The sequence below is a fragment of the Saccostrea cucullata genome, unplaced genomic scaffold (assembly GCF_032062105.1).
Source record: "Saccostrea cucullata isolate Sc308-1 unplaced genomic scaffold, CSIRO_AGI_Scuc_v1 ctg824, whole genome shotgun sequence".
Taxonomy (NCBI): domain Eukaryota; kingdom Metazoa; phylum Mollusca; class Bivalvia; order Ostreida; family Ostreidae; genus Saccostrea; species Saccostrea cuccullata.
In genome coordinates this window covers 168,138-188,445 of record NW_026923345.1, presented here as the reverse complement: position 1 = coordinate 188,445, position 20,308 = coordinate 168,138, and the positions used below count along the sequence as shown (strand labels likewise).

The 20,308-nt window shown below is 33.1% G+C and overlaps 1 protein-coding gene across 2 annotated transcripts; it reads left to right on the top strand.

Annotated features, from left to right (window-relative positions):
* Window positions 1-4,027: 4,027 nt before the first annotated feature.
* LOC134263793 (uncharacterized oxidoreductase YrbE-like) lies at window positions 4,028-13,672 on the top strand. Of its 2 annotated transcripts, none has more exons than XM_062746176.1 (8): window positions 4,028-4,072; window positions 5,997-6,253; window positions 6,559-6,629; window positions 6,712-6,820; window positions 7,290-7,417; window positions 10,186-10,424; window positions 12,071-12,236; window positions 12,911-13,672. In XM_062746176.1, the coding sequence occupies exons 1-8, from the start codon at window positions 4,046-4,048 to the stop codon at window positions 13,012-13,014; spliced, it is 1,101 nt and encodes a 366-aa protein (XP_062602160.1). In that variant the 5' UTR covers window positions 4,028-4,045; the 3' UTR covers window positions 13,015-13,672. The 2 variants fall into 2 exon arrangements, with proteins under 2 accessions (XP_062602160.1, XP_062602159.1); XM_062746175.1 differs by having other exon boundaries at window positions 4,055-4,172.
* Window positions 13,673-20,308: the final 6,636 nt, after the last annotated feature.

The window sequence follows — 20,308 nt, the reverse complement described above, 5'->3', positions numbered from 1 at the left end:
GGACCTTCTACATTACATACGGAAACATTCACATGTCGCTAATTTTCAAACTTTCCGAAAGGAGATCATTTTCCCGGAAAAAAATTAAGTTAAAAATTCGATTTTGATGGATGATTCGATTAGAATTTATTAGTTATTGTTGAATATCTTTTATATGCACAAATAATTAGTTGAAATTTCTTGTATTTAAGAATGAGTTTTATCAATTCATATAAAAATCGTCGCCCAAGGGCGCCTTGTACATGCATACCTGTCACTCTCATGACTTTGTTCCAATTTTCGACACATACATTGCATCACAATGTAAACAAGACAAACTGATAAATCATGCTTCAAAGTATATCATTTTTACAAGTCTGTTATGTTCTCGGAGTGGTAAATGTTTTATTACAATTTGAATTTATAAAGACTACTTTAATTGATTAATTTAAAAAATAGAAACATCAATGATAAAATTTTTCATATATCACGAGCTTTTTATGAAAAAAGTGCTGATTATTTAGAAATGATGTAATTAATAAAGTAAGCAATCAAAATTTGGGAGAAATGATGAAAAGAGGAGTTAGAGGATTGATCAAAATCGACGAGCAAAATATGTCTCGTGCGAAAATGATGAAAGTAAAAGTGACAAGATTTTTCTAGATACATTGTATTTCATGAAGAAAAAAAATTCCTCAGTTTGCAATAAAAGTTGAATAAAATGGCAAAAAATCAAAAGCAAGGTCTAAAAATGATAATATCCAATTTTCCACACGAGTTTTTTTAGATTATAACCAAAGTACACGTAAAAAAAAAATCTTTATTCAGGTAGGCCTATCTTTTATAGGCCTAATTTATAAATCATAGAAATTCTGCCAAAAGAATTTTTCGAAGAAAAGTTCTGTCTGTCATATTTTTCTCATACCTTTCAATCAATTCATGTTAAAGTCATGTAAGTGATAATTATATTTTATATTATTTCTAGATACTAAATTCACAGATCGAATATGACCGATTGAATAGTGATGTACATATATACATTGGCGGATATATTTATTTTTTGCCAAATGGAGAAAGAGAGAAAGAAGGGGGATAAAACGTTTCCCGAGAATAAGTATTTGTACGTCTAACTTAAATATGTATTGAACAGATGGATTCTCAACATTTAGTTTTTCCATTCAACTATTACTTTTTATGAGTGAATGGTAGAAAATATTCTACTTATTTTTATATATCTAATATATGATATGTAACATGCGAGGTTAAATTTGATATTAGATTCCCGCGATCTTAATTTGACTGTGTTGGCTATATACAAGAAGGTGCCGTTTTTTAAAACTAAATCTTATGAAGGAACTAAAATTTAATTCATTGTTTTATACCCAACCCAAAAAGGATTTTCAAATTCTTTAAGAAAATTCATTCTACTCTTCGGAAATGCTACAAATCCATTCAATTTTAAGGCTTCAGTAGTTTTTTAAATGTGTTTAATTTTTTTTTATACGGACTGGGGGTACCTTTTCAAAGAAAAAAGGACGTAGAACATATATATATATTTTTCCATTGTGTGTGTGAATCTTTGCCTGAGAGTGTGTAAAGGGGGGGGGAGGGTTAGAGGGAGACACCCCTGGAACCCCCCTTTCAAAAATTGCTGGATCCGCCCCTGTATATATATATTTAATTTGAACTGTTGAAGATAAAGTTCTACATGTAACTATATATGTAGTCATTTTACCATCGTTGCTAACAAGAGCTATGAGCAAACTCCGGACAATGGCTTGATAACATATGGTTTATTAAACCTATATATATTTTTAGTCACGAAGAGGGGGGTGGGGTGGGGATGACTCCCTTTAAGTCCGAGGGTGTTCAAATTATTTCCTCAAGGGCATCCACTTCTAAGTACTAGTAAGTCAAGAACTCTGATGCTTAAAATCTTTTTGAGCAACAATTTTCATTTCTTGCATCCCAGTATGATTCAAGGTTCAAATTTAGAGTTTTAAAAAAGGTCTTGCAAAAATATGACATCTCTACCGCCGTAAAAATGCAAAACTAGACACATTTTTCGAGAAAAATCGATGGGTGGATCTAGAGGGAGCCCTCCCCCTTGGAATTTGAAAAGTTTTTAAATGCATATACTAATCCAACTAAAAGTGACCTTGGGCATATCATGACCCCAGGGGCTAGGATGGGGCCTCAATGGGGTATCAAAGTTTAACATAGGAATACATATATAGGAAAAATCATTAAAATTTTTCTTCTCAAGAACAACTAAGCCAGGAAAGATGGAAGCATCCTCATGTAGTTTAGATTCAAGTTTGTTCAAAGCAGGACCCCCGGGGGAAGGGTGGGGCCACGTTGGGGTATCAAAGTTTTACATAGGAATACATAGGGAAAATCTTTGAAAATGTTCTTCTCAAGAATCACTAAGCCAGGAAAGACGAAACTCATGTGGAAGCATCCTCATGTAGTGTAATATTAATGCTTCAAGTTTGTTCAAATCAGGACCTCCGGGGGAAGGGTGGGAACACAGTGAGGTATCAAAGTTTTACATAGGAATACTGTGACATAGGGAAAATCTTTAAAAATGTTCTTCTCAAGAACCACTATGCCAGGAAAGATGAAACTCATGTAGAAGCATCCTCTGGTTGTGCAGATATGTTTGTTCAAATCATGACCCCGTAGGGTAGGGTGGGGCCACAATTGGGTATCAAACTTGAACATAGGAATACAAAGGAAAAACCTTTAAAAATCTTCTTCTCTAAAACAGCAAAGCCATGATTGGTCATGGATATATGGAAGCATCCTCTGATAGTGTAGATTCAAGTCTGTTCAAATCATGACCTTTGGGGTCAGGATGGGGGGCACAATGGGGGATCAAAGTTTAACATAGGAATACATTATACGTGTATAGGAAGAATCTTTAAGAATCTTTTTCTCAAGAAAAGCAAAGCCATGATATGGAAGCATGCTCTGGTAGTGTAGATTTAAATTTTTCAAATCATGACTCCTGGGACAAGGGTGGGGATATTATGGTTGATTAAGTAGGATTACATAGAAAAAAATCCTTTAAAAGTCTTCTTCTCAAGAACAGCAAATTAAGCTGTAATTGTCCATAATTATATGGAAGCATCCTTGTGTAGTGTAGATTAAAGTTTACGTAGGAATACATGGGAAAAATCGTTAAAATTCTCCACAAGACTTGAAGAAGAACAAATTAAGCCGTGATTGATCATGAATATATATTTATTATTCCAGATTAGGGCCCTTGTGGGGCATATTACATACATGATTATTAAACAGATCATATATATAATAGTTATTAACAAGGTGTGATATAATAGTATAGTATTCAGCATATTAATATAAAAGCATCAAAAAAGATAATGTAGAATTAAATTTGTTCAAATCATGACCAGTCAGGAGAATAGAGGACCCATTAAAGTGGTTCATAACAAAGGAACGTATTTTTTACTATTGAAAATGTTTATTGAAAGGCAGGTACCCCCCCCCTTTATACTACGGTAAAGCGATGTAAGGGAAATGTAGATTAATTGTAAGCCAAACAAATCATGCAAATTGGTACTGAAAGAAGTTGGCCTTGAAAAAAAGTTGGCCTCTACACCCTCCCCCCTTTATTTGCCTGTCAACTTTTTCAGGTACAAGAAAAAAATTCTCTGGCTCCCCCTTTCAAAAACGATGCTACGTCACCGCATTATTAAGAGAGAAAAAAAAACAATTTATTACGATTTCATCTCATACTAGTGACATTATAAATAGAGTCTATTTATATAAATGTACAGTAAAGTTTTTTTTATATGTAACGAACTGATAACAGCTGCACGGGCAGTGGAAGTTAATGTAATTTTTTTTTTATACATGCACTTACTATATTTACATTAACTTCCAGTGCCCGGGGAGAAATGTATGGAAAACGCAATAATACATTGTAACAAACAAAACATTAATCTCAGCGGGATAGTCCCTACGACATCTCGCAGAGATTAACAAAACATGGATCCGCCCAAGTATTTCATCACTCTAACAGTCCAAGAAGTAGGTCTTCATGTTCCAACTGAATGATAGATCAGAGGTAAATTTTGCTTTGGCGTCGCAAACAGTTACTCATAATGATTAGAAGACTATCATTAAGCACAGTAAGCAAGGAGGCTGGCTTATCGCGCAAGATAAGGGTAAGTTCATTGATCCTCAATGTGTGACAGAGATTCAGCGACTTAACTCGAATCAGGAAAATTATTCCTTTTCTTGACTTGTTTTATCAGTTATTGGTTGGCGTGACACAGTGATAACCGTGTTGAATTAGGGCAAAATCTCCTCGATTTCAAATATATAACGATGAGACAATATCTTTCATGCAGACCACTGGATATCATACATCATTAGGCCTACATGTAGATATTTTGGATAATCACGCAAAAATGCCTCTTGAATAGTGTTGAAGGATAAACATTGGATATCATATATAGGAGGGAAATGTAAACAAACCAATCTTTGATAGGTCATTGACCTGACAGTTATGGATTAAAAAAAAAGAATTATACTACTAATAATAAAAATATACATGCATTCATACAAGGTAAAATTTTTAAAAAGGCAACCTAGAGCCTGTATTTTTTTCTTTATTGTCACAATTACAGATAGCTCATAATTATACTTTTTTCATCCTCGCTATGCCAGGGATCCTCAGAGTTATTATATTGCCATACTGACTCTGAGGTCATCTCTGGCTGTTTATTCATATAAACTTCTATTTTGACAATAATTTTTAGCTCACCTGAGTTTAAGGCCCAAAGACAGAGGGGGCTTCAGGTGCTATAGTCACTGCACAAAAAAGTAAAATGACAAGCATCCCAATTTTTTATTGGTGCCAAAAGTCACAGTATGTACATATATAGAAATACATTGTACCCAAAATTTAATGCATGATAAAATTATTTAGTTTTGTAATTACATGTAACTTACAATGAAGTGCATTTAGAAGTGCATGATAAAATCGATCTGTTTGGATGGAAAGAAATATTTATCATTGTTAATTCCTAAGACATATATCCCAGTACTCTTTAAATGCAACTATAGCAGCATGAGTTACACTGATTAGAAATGGAGATTTTAAGAGTTAAAAAAAAATAGAGGGAAGGAGTCCCTCGCTTCTGTACTACACTATAGACCCTTTTCTTATGATGTATATTGCCTAGGAGTTATTCCCCTTAGCTGCCATCTTGTAGGGCAATTAGTAAGTTTTTTCTCTGTTTACCTCTCTTTCAAAAACCTAGCAACACAAGCCAATTTTAAAAAGTCATAAAAATGACGCATTTGATCTAACTAAACTGCTTTAATAGAAGAAATATCTATTCTTAAGCAAAATAAGGGATTAAATGCTTAAAATATTTGTACAGAATTATTTGTATTGACAAAATTCAAAAATTTCGACTAAATCAATTGATTGTGTGTTTTTTCTTATTAAAAAACAGAGGCTGTAACAAATGTGAATTTACCTCTTTTGAGCAACCAATTTTAAACACGCATGCAAGAAATTATGAAAAATAGTCTTAAAATTATTTTTACTGTAACAAATGTATATTCATAAGAAAAATAGTGTTATCTAGCTTTACCTCAGTAACCAGTATAACAAATTGAACTTAGTTGAATAATGATTAAATGGATCTGGAAATGTTGACCTACAATATGGAGGCCATGGGGAATAACTCTTGCTTAAATCACCTCAATGGAAAACACTATTGTGGTACAAAGATCAAAGTAAGATTTAAATAGGTTGTAGGGATTGATTTCATACCAGAAGTTTGACAATCAGAATGAAAATGTTCATTATGATTGGTACATATTTAAGGTCTAAAAATTCTGATTTCCTAAATCGGAAGACCTTTCTGATTTTCATGTTTCCTATGATAATTATTCTCTTTTAAGTACAGAGATTCCTTAGAAACTACTATATATAAACCCATTTCAAGGATTTTTTTTTCTTTTTCAATCTTAAGGAATGCCAAAATTCTCTATTCTCTACTGTGGTGGAAAAAACTAACAAGAAACGTCGCCTGAATGTTGGAGTTCTGGGAGCAGGGCGCATTGCCACTTCTGTCCATATCCCCAATATTCTCAGGGACAGGAGATACAATATAAACTGGATCATTGAGGAGAGTGACCAGCAAACTCAAAAATGCCAAGAAGAGCTCTTTATTCAGGATATACCATTCTTCAAGGCCATAGAGAGAAAGCGATTACTAGCTGATAAAGGGTGACCATTAGAAAGGAATTTTCTTCTTTGTAGATCTTTTTCACATGTGGTCTTTATTTTTGTCCACATTCTAAGAAAAAATCCTGCTGTTGAAAAAGCAACCAACTAAATTTGATATGATTAATGATGATTTTGGCATTGCTTAATTACAATAAATTTAATGTTTAAAGACAAATATTTTTGAAGACTAAAGCATGAAGAGAGAAACAATGTTATAGCAGTTTTAAAATTTTCAAGTGCACTGTAATTTACATATTTTAAAAGTTATTTAATTTGAAATCTGAAACAATCTTGTATATTTCCAGATTAGATGCCATTTTTATATTTAGTCCAACAGCAACCCATGCAGAATTCATTTGTGATGGCCTAAAAGAAGGTTTGTGGAACATTCAATTTTAACACATTTCTTAAAATTCAAATGGATGTGTGAAAATTAAAAGATAATATTTTTTTGACAGGTAAATCAGTCATGGTGGAAAAGCCAACTGCAGAGTCTTACACTGACATTAAGACCTGCTATGAAACAGCAGAAAAATATGGGGCAGTTCTCCTAACATCTTTTCAAAGGTTACAAAATAATTAGGGTTAAAGTGTTACATTGTAATATATACATGATATAGAAAAAATTTAAAAATCTTCTTCTCAAGAACCACAGGGGCAGAAAAGCTAAGACTTATGTAGAAGCATCATTGGGTGTAGATTCTAAATTCATTTGGTCAAATTATGACCCCCAGGGTAGGGCAGAGCCACAGTAGGTATTACAAAGGGGGGAATCTGGTAAAGAACAAAGTTACTCAGGTGAGGGATGTGGCCCATAGGCCTCTTGATTAAATATGTCTGTTAGTTAATAATCAAAGTGACTTATCTCTTTACATGTATTAAATTATGTCCATGAAACAATGATAAGGAAAAAATGGAATGTAATATATATAGACTTGAAATGCATATATATATATATATTTTTTCTTACTTATCAGTAAAACAACTTTAATGACCTTTTAACATTTACTGCAATAGACCTTTCTATCATTTTCAGGAGATTTGATTCAGCTTTTTCTGAACTAAAAGAAACAGCCCTGAGTGGACGTTTGGGGGAGCTGCAGTTAATTAGACTCACCTCTCGAGATAATCCTAAACCCTCATACGAATTCCTGTCTAATGCTGGTTAGAAGTTTGTCCTTATTTCATCTCACCTGAGTAAAAAGGCTGAAGTGAGCTTTTATGATTGCATGTCTAAATTGTCAATATATTTTTTATGAATACCGGTATGTCTGAGGCATATAGAGTTTGTTCTGTCCATCTTCTGTCTGTCCTTCCGGCCTGCTTTGTGTTCAGCTCAGTTTCAAAGAAACTGTTCAAGATATTTTTATTAGACTTCAGATGCTGATACATATTGATGAGAGCTATTCAACTGCATCAACATTTTTCTAATCCTTGACATTTACTTTGACCTTGAACTCACTTTTCTTGAATAAGTGTTTAGCTTAGTTTAAATGAAAGCATTCAAGATAGTATTAATAAACTTTATACGCTGATACTTGTTGATGAGAGCTATTCAACTGTATCAACATTTTTTTACCTTGACCCTTCCTTTTACCATTGCTTCATTTTTAGCTCACCTCAACAAAGTTGGGGGAGCTTATGTGATACCCTCGGTGTGGGTGTCGGCGTTCCAGGTTAAGGTTAAGTTTTTTGGAGCAGTTTTCTTTTGAAGTATACTTCTATGTCCTATATTGATTAGACATGCATGGAAGATGCTTCTAGTGTGTTTCATTGTACCATTCAAGGTTTCAGATGCTGCAATTTCAGCAAAGGAATGACCAGCTTAATGTTTTTTGAGCAGGTTAACATTTTTGCTGCAGTTTTTGGTGTAGGTCTCATTTCCAAGTAACTATAAGCCCTATGTTGACCAAACTTGCATTGATGATACATCTTAGGATGCACACTACCAGACATGCTTCGGATGCTGAATCTGACCTACATTTTCCGCATGAGTGAACAGGTTAATGTTTTTGGTGCAGGTCTCATTTACAAGTAACTATGAGCACTATTATGACCAAACTTGCATGGATGATGCATACTACCAGATTTGCTTCGGATGCTGAATCTGACCTACATTTTCTGGTTGAGTGAACAAGTTAAAGTTTTTGGGGCAGGTTTCATTTACAAGATACTATGAGCCCTTTTACAACTAAACTAGCATGGATGATACATCTTTGGATGCATTCTACCAGACTTGCTTCGGATGCTGAATCTGACCTACATTTTCTGGATGAGTGAACAGGTTAAAGTGTTTGGTGCAGGTTTCATTTCCAAGTTACTATGAGCCCTATAATGACTAAGCTTGCATGGATGATAAATTAAGGATGCATACTACCAGGCTGGCATCGGATGCTGAATCTGACCTACATTTTCTGGATGAGTGAACAAGTTAAAGTTTTTGGTGCAGGTTTCATTTCCAAGTAACTATGAGCTCTTTAATGACCAAATTTGCATGGATGATACATCTAAGGATGCATTCTACCAGGCTGGCTTTGGATGCAGAATCTGACCTACCCGGTACATTTTCCGCATGAGTGAACAGGTTAACATTTTTGGTGCAGGTCTCATTTCCAAGTAACTATGAGCCCTATGTTGAGCAACTTGCATGGATGATACATCTTAGGATGCACACTAATGGACTTGCTTCGAATTCTGAATTCGACATACAGTTTCCAGATAATTGACTAGGTAAAAGTTATGGGTGCAGGTCTATTACCAAGAAACTCTAAGGCTTATATAAACCAAACTTGCAAAAATGATGCATCAAGGGATGAAAACTCTCAAACTTGCTTCAGATGCTGGATTTTAATTACATTTTCATGACGAAGAACTAGGTTAAAGTTTTTATATAGATCTATTCCAAAGTATCAGATCAAAATTGCAAAAATTTTGCATTTTTGGATGTACATTTTTTGTTGGTTAATTGTGTGACTTTGTCTAACTTAAAGACAACATTCGTTGAGGTGAGCTCTGTAATCTCTGATTACCTATGTTTCTCTTCTTCTTTAATGAGAATATTTAGCTAAGTTTTAAAGAAACCATTCAAGATAGTGTTATCAAACTTCATATGCTAATACACATTAATGAAAGCTATTCAACTGCGTCAATTTTTATTTTCCTTTGACATATTTTCTTGACATCACCTTGACCTCACTTTTCTTTTAATTTGCAGTTCGCTTAGTTTTAAAGAAATCATTTAAGATATTTTATGTAAGCTTTTGCACTTGCACATAATTTGGTGAGAATTTAAATCATATTTATCCAATTTCTTAGATTATAATTTCAGTTTTAAAGAAACTATTCAAGACATTCTGATCAAACTTCATACAATTAAATGTGTACAAATTTTCAGGTTGCATTACTGATATACCCTTGGTGGGGCATTCATGTCCTATGGGCATATTTCTAATTTTGGTTTGATTTTCACAAATTGACTTATTCTTTAGAGTCTTTTACCCAAACCTTTGGGGAAAAATATTTGGCATAAATATTCGTGAACATAAAAATGGATTCAGATGACATAAGCCTCTTTTAAATTACCTGCCCCCCCCCTTTCCCGTTGCCAAAGAGATGCTGTATCAGTGGAAATTTTAGCGAGATGCAAATTTAGCGATTTCTACCTAAAATCTGGTATTTTATTTTTAGCGATAAGTTATTTTAGCGATTTTAAAATAATAACTAAAGAAACTTATACAAATAATACGCAATTAATTTTTAGTGATATTCAATTGCACCATCGCTAATAATGCCAAAATTAAATCCTCGCTAAAAATTCTACTTATACGGTAATATATTTCATAGATCTTTTTAAAAAATTTTTGCAATTATATGTTCTGAACTCCAAACTTTTACCTATAAGTAATGTAATTAAATCTGTTGCTTATATTTAGACAGCACTGGTTGTAACCTGATTTCTGACATGGCCGTACATGACGTTGACATGATGGTTTGGTTAACATCCTGTTCTAAGCCAAGATCAGTGTTTGTCATGACACATATCCGAGACGAGATGCTTCAGAAGATTAAGGAGCCTGATGCTGGGGTCATTTGTGTAAAGTTTGAAAATGGAATGATTGCCACCATTGATGTGTTCAGAGAGTGTGTATACGGCTACGATATCAGAGCTGAGGTATGTTTATAGAGTGTTTATAGGGCTATGATATCAGAGCTGAGGTTAGTTTAGAGAGTGTGTATATGGTTATGACATCAGAGCTGAGGTATGTTCAGAGAGTGTGTATATATGTATGGCAAGCCAAATTCACAGAAATGAGCTATAAACATAGTTTCACAGTTGATAAACTAGGTTTATCGACTGTAAACTATAGTTTACAAACCATGAACAATAGTTAACAATTCGTTAACTTATATATCTGTAAAACTATATTTAACAGTTGTTAACTATAGTTTGAATTCATCTTAGTTTATCTGTCTGTAATAAAACGTTAATAATAGATTTTGTTGATAATCATAGATACATGTCTGTAAACTATAATTTACAACCGTGAACTATATAGTTAAGAGTTGTTAATCATAGTTTCACAAATCGTGAAACTATATTTATCAGATCATTAACTAAAGAGTTGTAAACCATAGTTTACAAATTGTGAAACTGTATTTATCAGATAATCTATGTTTTGCAATCGCAAATGATTGTTTTCAGTGTTAAGTATAGTTTACGATTCTGAAACATAGATTATCACGTTAACTAATGGTTTACATATGTTAAATATAGATTAACGTTGTTAACTATAGTTTACAGTCCGTAAACTATAGTTTAGCAATTGAATGAGTTTATGACTGTGAAACTATGTTTAGCTCATTTTTGTGAATTTGGCGTTACGATATCAGAGCTGAGGTATGTTTAGAGAGTGTGTATATGGCTATGACAACATTCGTTGAGGTGAGCTCTGTTATAACCTCTGATTACCTAATGTTTGTTCTATCCATCCATTTGTTTATTTAGGCCATAATAAATAAATTGCTAGATTCTCATCTGAATTTTTTTAAAAATCGAGGCGGGCGGGCGGCTTTTATTTTTATATTTTTTATTTTTTCAATTTTGTAGATTTTTTATTGACCTGGTCAATCGGTGTAATTTTATCTACAATACCCGAATAAAAGTCAAAGTAAAGGTTCAATTATCTGATTCTCTTACTTCACATCTTCACCAATCTTTTTCAACCAATGACCCCTGTTCAAAATATATATGCATGTATTACACCGTCTTTTCAGCTGTCAAAATCATGTTGACTTTCGCGGGATTAAAAACGAAAGTAGAATGGTAGATGAATACCGATCCCGATCAGAATTAAGATGAAGAAAAACAGAAATAAAAAAAATCGAGGCGGGGGTATAAAATCGGGGCGGGCGGGGATGAGAATCTAGGAATATTTTTATTATGGCCTTATCTATTTGTCCTCAAAAACTTTTAACTTGTCGGGTCTTGCCCGAAACTGAAACTGTGGCTTTCATATTTGATTTGTATATTTCTTGTGACAAGACCTACCTTTTAGTACCAACATATTTGACTCTTGACCTTGAAGTTTGACCCATTTTTAAAAAAGTTTACTAAATTTTTATCTTGGCTATAACTAGGGCTTTCATTTCCTTGTAACAAGACTTTCTTTAGATTTCAACATTTATGCACTCTTTTCCTTGGAATTTGACTCACATTTGAGAAACATGAACCTCCACCATGAAACACATCTTGTTTTCATCCATATGAAATATATTATTGCAGAGATTTATTTTACTGCTATATTTAATTTTTTGTAGTTATTTGGTACAAAGGGAATGGCAATGGCCGACAACCCTCGGAGGTCCTCATTCTGTGTGGATTATTTAGAGGGCTCAAATATGCCCCCGCTACATTACTCCTTCCCCCAGAGATTTGAGAAAGCTTTTGCAACTGCTGTGTCCCATTTCTATAGCTGTCTTGCAGGTAGTTATGAATTCATCCCTTATCCAGCTAAGTGATTTTCATTCTCTGTGGTTTTGAAAATCATTATAAACTTGTTTACATGAATAATGAATTACATTTATGATGAATCAGAATTGTTCATGTTCCTTTAGTCTTTACTATAAGTATGTTTTACTGAAACAGTTTCTGTAAAAACTCTTGAGATAATCATAGGTAACCATAATGGCTGATTATGTCTTTTAATATTCCATTTCCAGGGAAACAAATTACAATTGTTTATTAGAAAATAATAATCCCTGTGTCTTTGAGTTGGAAGGGGGGTCCTTAATATTTAAAAAAAAAACTTCTTAAATCCAGTAAAAAAGATGTACTTGTGTTTGTGATGATCTTCTTGATCTTTCGTTTGGACCATGTGTATTATATGGTACAATGTGTTGATTTAGTTAGAATAGGGAAGTGAATGAGATTTGCATTTTATTCCTAAAATACAAAATTTATAGACATTGGCCAAGTTTTAAAAAGACTAAGATCTACTATAATAGCTTTTGTATATAATTAAACCTTAACACTGACAAATTTGTACTTGTGATGTTAGACAATATTAATGGCATGTGTTATTGTATCCATGTATATGAGAACTCAGAATTTCACAATGAAATGCTTTAATTAACTAAGGTGCTGTTGAATACTTTTAGGTGAAGTTAAACCTCTTATAACAAAAGAAGAATGCTTAATGGTGTCCCAGATCATAGATAAAGCAGTGGAGTCTTACCAAACAGGACAAGTGGTGAACTTCTGAGTGGTACCAAACAGGACAAGTGGTGAACTTCTGAGTGGTACCAAACAGGACAAGTGGTGAACTTCTGAGTGGTACCAAACAGGACAAGTGGTGAACTTCTGAGTGGTACCAAACAGGACAAGTGGTGAACTTCTGAGTGGTACCAGTGGGACAAGTGGTAAATTTCTGAGTGGTACCAAACAGGACAAGTGGTAAACTTCTGAGTGTCCCGGAATACTAGTCTTGTGTTCTGACATATTATTATAATATTTTTTTTTCTAAATGTCATATTGTTGTGGTTGTCCAAGATAGAGTTCTTTAGCAGTGAGAAACTGTTTACACTGTATCTCATGTTGACATGTTACATGTAGCAGAGTCCAGAGCTAATTAGATAACATATTAGTGGTACAGAGAATGTAGTAACAAATTATTAAAGTACTTTATATTTACATTGGGGCATATATATAATTGAAAAGGAGCTGTATATGTATTGAAAATATCATAATGTCTTCCATTAATTTGTATAAGTGAGATGTTTGAAATGAAATTCCCTTGCAAACTATGCATTAGCCCTTGTTTTTTTTTCATGAATCCAATAACCATGATATTTAAAAATGACAATATGTATGTTTTATGGGCATAATATTTTTTCCCAGTGAGGTCATCTGTACATTTTTTTTATAAATGTCCTCAAACTGGTAATCTATTGGTGGTTGTACAAAAAAGTTCTTAGATTTTAGTATTTTTTGTTATACCTGGTGTTCGTGATAAAACATGTTTATTAGGGCCCCGCAAGGATTTGCGGGTGCCCTATAGTAATCACTCTGTCCGTCCGTCTGTCCGTCTGTCTGTCTGTCTGTCTGTCCGTCTGTCACTCTTCCGTCCACAAATTTTCTGTTTTTTTCTAATAACTTTTTTTATGGTTGCCCAGTCAAGTTCAAATTTGGTATGATAGTTCAGTAGGCAGAAATACATATTTTGATGCTAAGTTTGGTTCTCTATGTCTTCTGGTTTGGAGATGGGGTGGTGGGGTAGATTCCTTAACTATGCATAAGAATGAATGGGCAACTTTTTTTTATGGTTGCCCAATCAAGTACAAATTTGGTATGTTAGTTCAGTAGGCAGAAATACATATTTTGATGCTAAGTTTGGTTCTCTATGTCCCCTGGTTTGGAGCTGGGGTGGTGGGGTAGATTCCTTAACTTTATTTACGAAAGCATTGGCAAAGAGAGATAACTGCTGAAGATGTTCCCATTGTAAATTGAATGCTGCTATGAGTCCCTTGGGATTAATTAGCTTTCCTCCTGAAGAAAATCCAGAGCATTACCTTTATCTGTGAAATTGAGATGAATTACCACCTCTGTCTGCAAATGAAGTTTGTTTTGAAGTTAAGTCAATTTGGAATGCTATGAACACTCTGAAATGTGGATTTAAATATAATTTTTTATAATTTATTTTTGTTTTATAGTTATGATTTCATTGAATTCTAATAACAAGAAATAGATTAAAGAAGATTTTTTGATTTACTTTTTTCACTTTATGTTAATTCAAGAATATTATTAATTTTTAGGATAGTTGTATAAAACAGGACAAATACTGAAAAAGTTCTTATTGTAACTTAAGGATGAATAACACAAACAAACTTTTTTCAGAAATCAGCATTATTTCTCATAGATTTACATTTAAATTGACAACCTGAACCTGTTTACCAAGTTAGATTCTAAATTATATCAGATTTTGTGATAAGGTTAAAAAATTGTCAAAAATTTCATGGAATTATATAGACATAAAATCTACATGTTGCAGAGGAAAACCTGCGATTTCTTTATATTTCAGATTTATTATTTATGTCATTTCAAAGAAAATCATTCAAAAAATATATATAAAGTACATTATATTTTGTTTGTGGCATATATATAAGAAGAAAATGATGAGAGAGTATAATTAATCCCTTGAATTAATATCATAATGCTGCCAAAATTAATTTTCTATAAGTGTCACTTTAAGATTAATGAAAACCTTTGCAAACTGCTGTTTTAAGCCTTCATGATATTTTTTCATTGAATCCATTTTATAAACATAAGCTTCATAATTGTTTAAATATACATTCAATTTTAAGTTGTTTTATGGGCTAATGTAAATACAAGGATATTATTTTCAGGTTTTTGAATATTCAGGAATTATCTTGAAATTTTAAGAATACAGTTGCTGGTTGTATTCAAAAAATTTTTAGATTTTAGTATTTTTTAATTCTACCCCATGGCGGGGCCCTCAATGCTGACTGGTCAGTTTTCTAGTTTTGTATAATATATAACCAGAGTATATTTTATTACCACAGAACTTTACATGATAAAAAATTATTAAATAATGTGATTGTTATAATACATGTATGATTCTTTATTTTACCTCCATTATTGGAGATCTGAAAGTGTATAGTTTTTAGTCTATTGACTCTATTCCTTTCTCTGTGAGTGTCTGCAAAATTAACTTTGGCCATAACTTTTGAACAGACGGTTTTAAGGATTTCATATTTCATTTGCATCCCTTAATTGTAACATTGTCTTTCTTTTTTTTTTTACCTCACACATGCAGTTTAGAATTCATTATGTTTGACCAACATGTACTTAAGTAAAACTTTATCTTTTGAATGGTTGGTGCAACTGGGCTTTCATATTTCACTTATGTATTCTTTGGACATCACCTTCTTTGGTCACCACACTTTTAACCTGACAGCCTTAAGTTTGACCTACTTTTGAAACACTTACTTTTGCCATGAGCTGCCATATGAGGGCATCAGTTTTTCACAAACACATTCTTGTTTTCATAGTGCTTTTACCGGTATTTACTCTAAACATACATACATGTAAATGAATTATGAAATAAATCTATTCTGTATTACTAAGTCTTCATATTCAAAATTTGAACTTGTACCTGGACTTAGGATTTTGTGTGCAGCAGTCTCAAATTCCTTTCTAGTTCACCTTTAAGTTAAGGTTATATAGGGAGTTTCAGTTAAGGAGTGTCACCAGGTCTATGTTCAAGCAACAAAAGCCATACCTGCATTAAACCCATGTTCAATCTGGGAATGTTCACTACCAGATATACCAAAAATAATACTGCTTTATAACACAAGGTTCGTGCAAAATCAAATCCACACAAATTAATCTAAAGTTAAAATTCTTACAAAAGGGTATACCTATAATTTCAGAAGGAGAGACTATATATAGATTTGTTTTTTGAGCAAGTTTTTTCCTGTTGGACGATCCCTCTAGGGATTTGAGACTTTGCCTAACTTATACCTAACAAGATGCCTTAAGGGGGGACCTATGTCGTTCTACGTCAAGGCAGCGTTATGTGACGTCACAATAGAGACGTTTGTTTTTACCTGTTGACTTTTGCAACTGTGATATAGGCATAACATTGTTGATAATCAATTACGTACAAAATTTACAAATAGGAAAATTTATTCAATATTAATCACAGTTTTATTTGATTTATGGAGTTTGTTAATATTAGAATTCTCTTCATTTGGTTGATAATTCATAGCAATTTCTGTTGTGAAAAAATACCCCGATAATATGCTGATATAATAGTGCAAAAAAGAGATAAAATTCAGGAAAGAAAGCGGCTTAAATCAGGGGAAAATGTTTAATTTTATAATTACCATTAATCGATTTTCTGGAGAAAACTAAGAAAAAAATTAAGAAATGTACTTGTACGGGTGTATATTTGCTCATTGATTTATATAGTACATGTAGATTTTATTGTATAAAGTCATTCCTAGGTTCTAATAGGCATTGTTTGTTGACGGGGAAATGGGGGGGGGGGGGAGAGAGAAACAGAATGAATGGAATGTAGAAAAAAAATTATCTATTTAAATTGTTTCTAATCAAAACAAAATACTCTTTTTCCGCAAAATAGTTTTATATTCAGGTATTTGTCAGTGCTTACTTACCCTTTTTTAGTGCAGAAAGGTCAATATTTATGACACAAGAGTACAAAAATAAAAGGAAACGTCATATTTCTCGTTTATTTTATCATAAAGGTATACTTTTTTCTTTGTTGAAATAAAGAGACGAATCATTTCTTTCAAAAAACATGAATTACAAAATTTTCACACAAAGACTTTTTAAGATATTACCTGTTATGCATGTCGGAATTGTAAAAAATACGACAAGAAAAATTGGGTAATACTTACATTGTGCTCCATTATAATTTTTCATGCGAGATGGATTTCAATGAATTTGCCTCCATTTTAAAGATACAAGTCATATAAATTAAATAAGTGCTGATTTTGAATATGATTTGACATTTTTGGTTCTTTTTAGCGCATATTTGGGGAAGAACAATAATGACTGAAAATAATCTATTTTTAGCATTTCACACTGTTTTGGCACGTGCTCCCGTGTAAAAATAAGCATATAAAGGTATTGTTTTTAATACCTAAAAATTAAGAGCAAGTGGTCTGGAAGGAAATATCAAAATTTCGAAAATTTCACACAAAGACTTTTCAGACATAGGTCCCCCCTTAATGTAAATTTGTTTTTACTCATGCATGTTTGATGTGATGATCCCCAAGTCAAAGTGGAAGGCAGTTCTTTAGCAGTTTTTTAACCTTAACAGTTCAGTGCTTTAGCAGTTCTTAGACAGTTTACTAGCCTTCTCCTTTTGGTGGAAGAAGGTTTTTGTCATACTGATCATTAGGCAGTTTTCAAGTAGCAGTCCACAATTTAAGCAGTACTTAGCCAGTTCATTAGCAGTAACTTAGCAGTTGCTTAGCAGTTTCCTAATAGCAGTATCTTAGCAGTCAATAGGAAGGTTAAGGAGAACTGCTTAAAAACTGCTAAACAACTGCTAAAGGTGTTTCCTTTCGTTTGCGCTACTTATATGGAAATGACTCTGAGTGACCTACATATAAATTTGAAAATTTATTAACTGCTTTATAAAAACCGGTAAAAAAAATGCTATAAGCACTATTCTTGTCTACTTATAAGAAGATAACACCACCCATATATGGTACATAATATATGAATACAAAAATGCATATAATTTTATGATGCTTCCAGGGTGATTTATTGAAAAAATAACATCACATATGGGAATTTAACTTAATTAGTATTGAGATTTAGATCAGGTATGAATTGTAAATAAGTCATTTCATTAAGTCCATTTTCGTGCATAAACGAGTGGCAACTTTAGAGCTTTGTTAATACAGTGGACTAATCTACAGATCCCTCTATCGGTAGCTTAAATTTATCTGCAAATATTTTGAATTTATATTAAGTACAAAGAATTAAAATACAAACTAGATTATACATTTTATTATTTAATAGTTATCCAAAATGAGAGAGGGGATGACTATAAATATATCACAAGCCCTCACACTTACCATATTTTCTGAAGCATACTTTACTGCCAACAAATCTTTTAAAAATTTTCCTATCACCCAATTCCATTGTTGCTATATGCATGTATGACCAGATTTTTATAATAATGATCTCCCATCTCATGGAAATTAATTCAGATACACTTAATTGTCACTAAATATTATGTTCACATCCAATCCAATGTGGTGATCACAGATAATTGTATTTTCCAAAGCCTATTTTACTTCTTCACTGTATGGGTATAAATATATATAATATTCCAGACCATCACAAACATCTTCACAATTTGTAATTTTGAACTGATGTGGAAAAGGCGCACAAATCTTGACTGGCTTTCCTCATTGGATACAACCCTTTCGTTTCAAGCAACCAAGGGGGACACAGCAGGTTGTTAATGTAACTAGAGGACTGGATTTGCAAGTTGATGGGATAAAGATTAGAAGCTCATATGCACTTGCTTTTTATAATATGAAGCCTCAATTTATTATAAACTATTGTATCATTTCTAGTAAGATTTTTAGGATATATTTTTTTCTTTTTAATTTTATTTTCTGTATAAGAAACTCCTGCCTGGCCCCCACCTATTTGTGATGTTATCATCAGGAAGCATTAACAGTAACACATGGGCAGTAATGATAGTAGACTACACTAAGAACATAAAGGCTAGTGAAAGTTAGGACCACCAAGAGTGAAAAAGTGTTGTATTACTTCTTGTAAGTCGAAATGAATTAGTTGCACTTTTAGCAGTTTTGAGAAACTGCTTGTTTGACTGCTTGAGTTTGTTCAATACTGAACTGCTTACACAAATTCTTAGCAGTTTTTTAACCAGTCTGTAAGCAGTTTTAAGGAATGCTAAGACTAAGACTGTTAAGAACTGCCTAAAAACTGCCAAAAAATTGCCAGACTGCCTAATAACTGTTTATAAACTGCTAAAATAAGCAGTTCACTTTGACTTGGGCGATGCCTGTATGTAGTTTGTTATTAGCTCCTTTGTGGTTCACTTAAAGAGATTTCAGCCAATTTCAACCAAGCTTTGCACAAAGTATCCTTGGGTATAGAGAATTCAAGATTGGCTAAACCTGCTTAAAAGGGTATAAATTAAGAGAAATTAATAAAATTGTTGAAATGGCCAAAGTTAAATTTTCAATATTTAAAGGTTTAAGTATTTACCATTTGTAATTGTGAGAGTTGTGGCCCTTGGTACATGTAAACTCAGGTGACCTATTGGTATCCGTTTCTTGTCGTGGAGCGTCAACATCCATCATGTGTTAACATTTGAACAATTTTAACTTCTTCTCTGCAACCGCTCAACCATATTCAACGCACAAAGCATCTATGGGTAAAGGGGAACAAAAATTGTGATATTTCATAGGCCCTGCCCCCTGGGACTTGAGGGTTGGGGCCAAAACCACTAAATTTAATGCAATATTTAAACATTTTCTCCTTTGCTCGGCTGGACATTAAGCAGTCAGATTGTTGGCATGATTGTAATCAGCATTGAGTCCTCTACCAAAATTATGAATTTCATAGCCACAAGGTCAGGGGTTCTGGTGTTAGGGTGGGGCTCTAGCTATTGATTATAACTGAAAACTGCATAAATTCTTTGAAAATCTTCTTCTCTGCTCCTGGGTATTAAACAAACTAACCAAGTACATGTACATATAGTTATAATGAGCATGGAAGAATGCCTCTTCTAAAATTGTGAATTTCATGGCCCCTGGGTCAGTGGTTCTGTTGGTAGGGTGGGGCTCTATTGATTATATGGTGAAAATACAAAAATTTTTTGAAAAATCTTCTCTTCTCTTCCTTGGTATTAAACCAATGAACTATGTACATGTACACAGTAATGATGAGGAAGGATGCTTCTTTCAATTTGTGAATTTCAGGGCCCCTGGGTCAGGGGTTCTGGTGTTAGGGTGGGGCTCTAA

What these genes read in the sequence shown, in the direction of transcription:
- LOC134263793 (XM_062746175.1), top strand. Translation starts at nt 4,110, where the DNA reads ATGATTAGAAGACTATCATTAAGCACAGTAAGCAAGGAGGCTGGCTTA. An exon ending in CGAATTCCTGTCTAATGCTG is followed by an intron (nt 7,418 to 10,185) that starts GTTAGAAGTTTG and finishes GCTTATATTTAG; the next exon opens with ACAGCACTGGTTGTAACCTG. An exon ending in TTTCTATAGCTGTCTTGCAG is followed by an intron (nt 12,237 to 12,910) that starts GTAGTTATGAAT and finishes GAATACTTTTAG; the next exon opens with GTGAAGTTAAACCTCTTATA.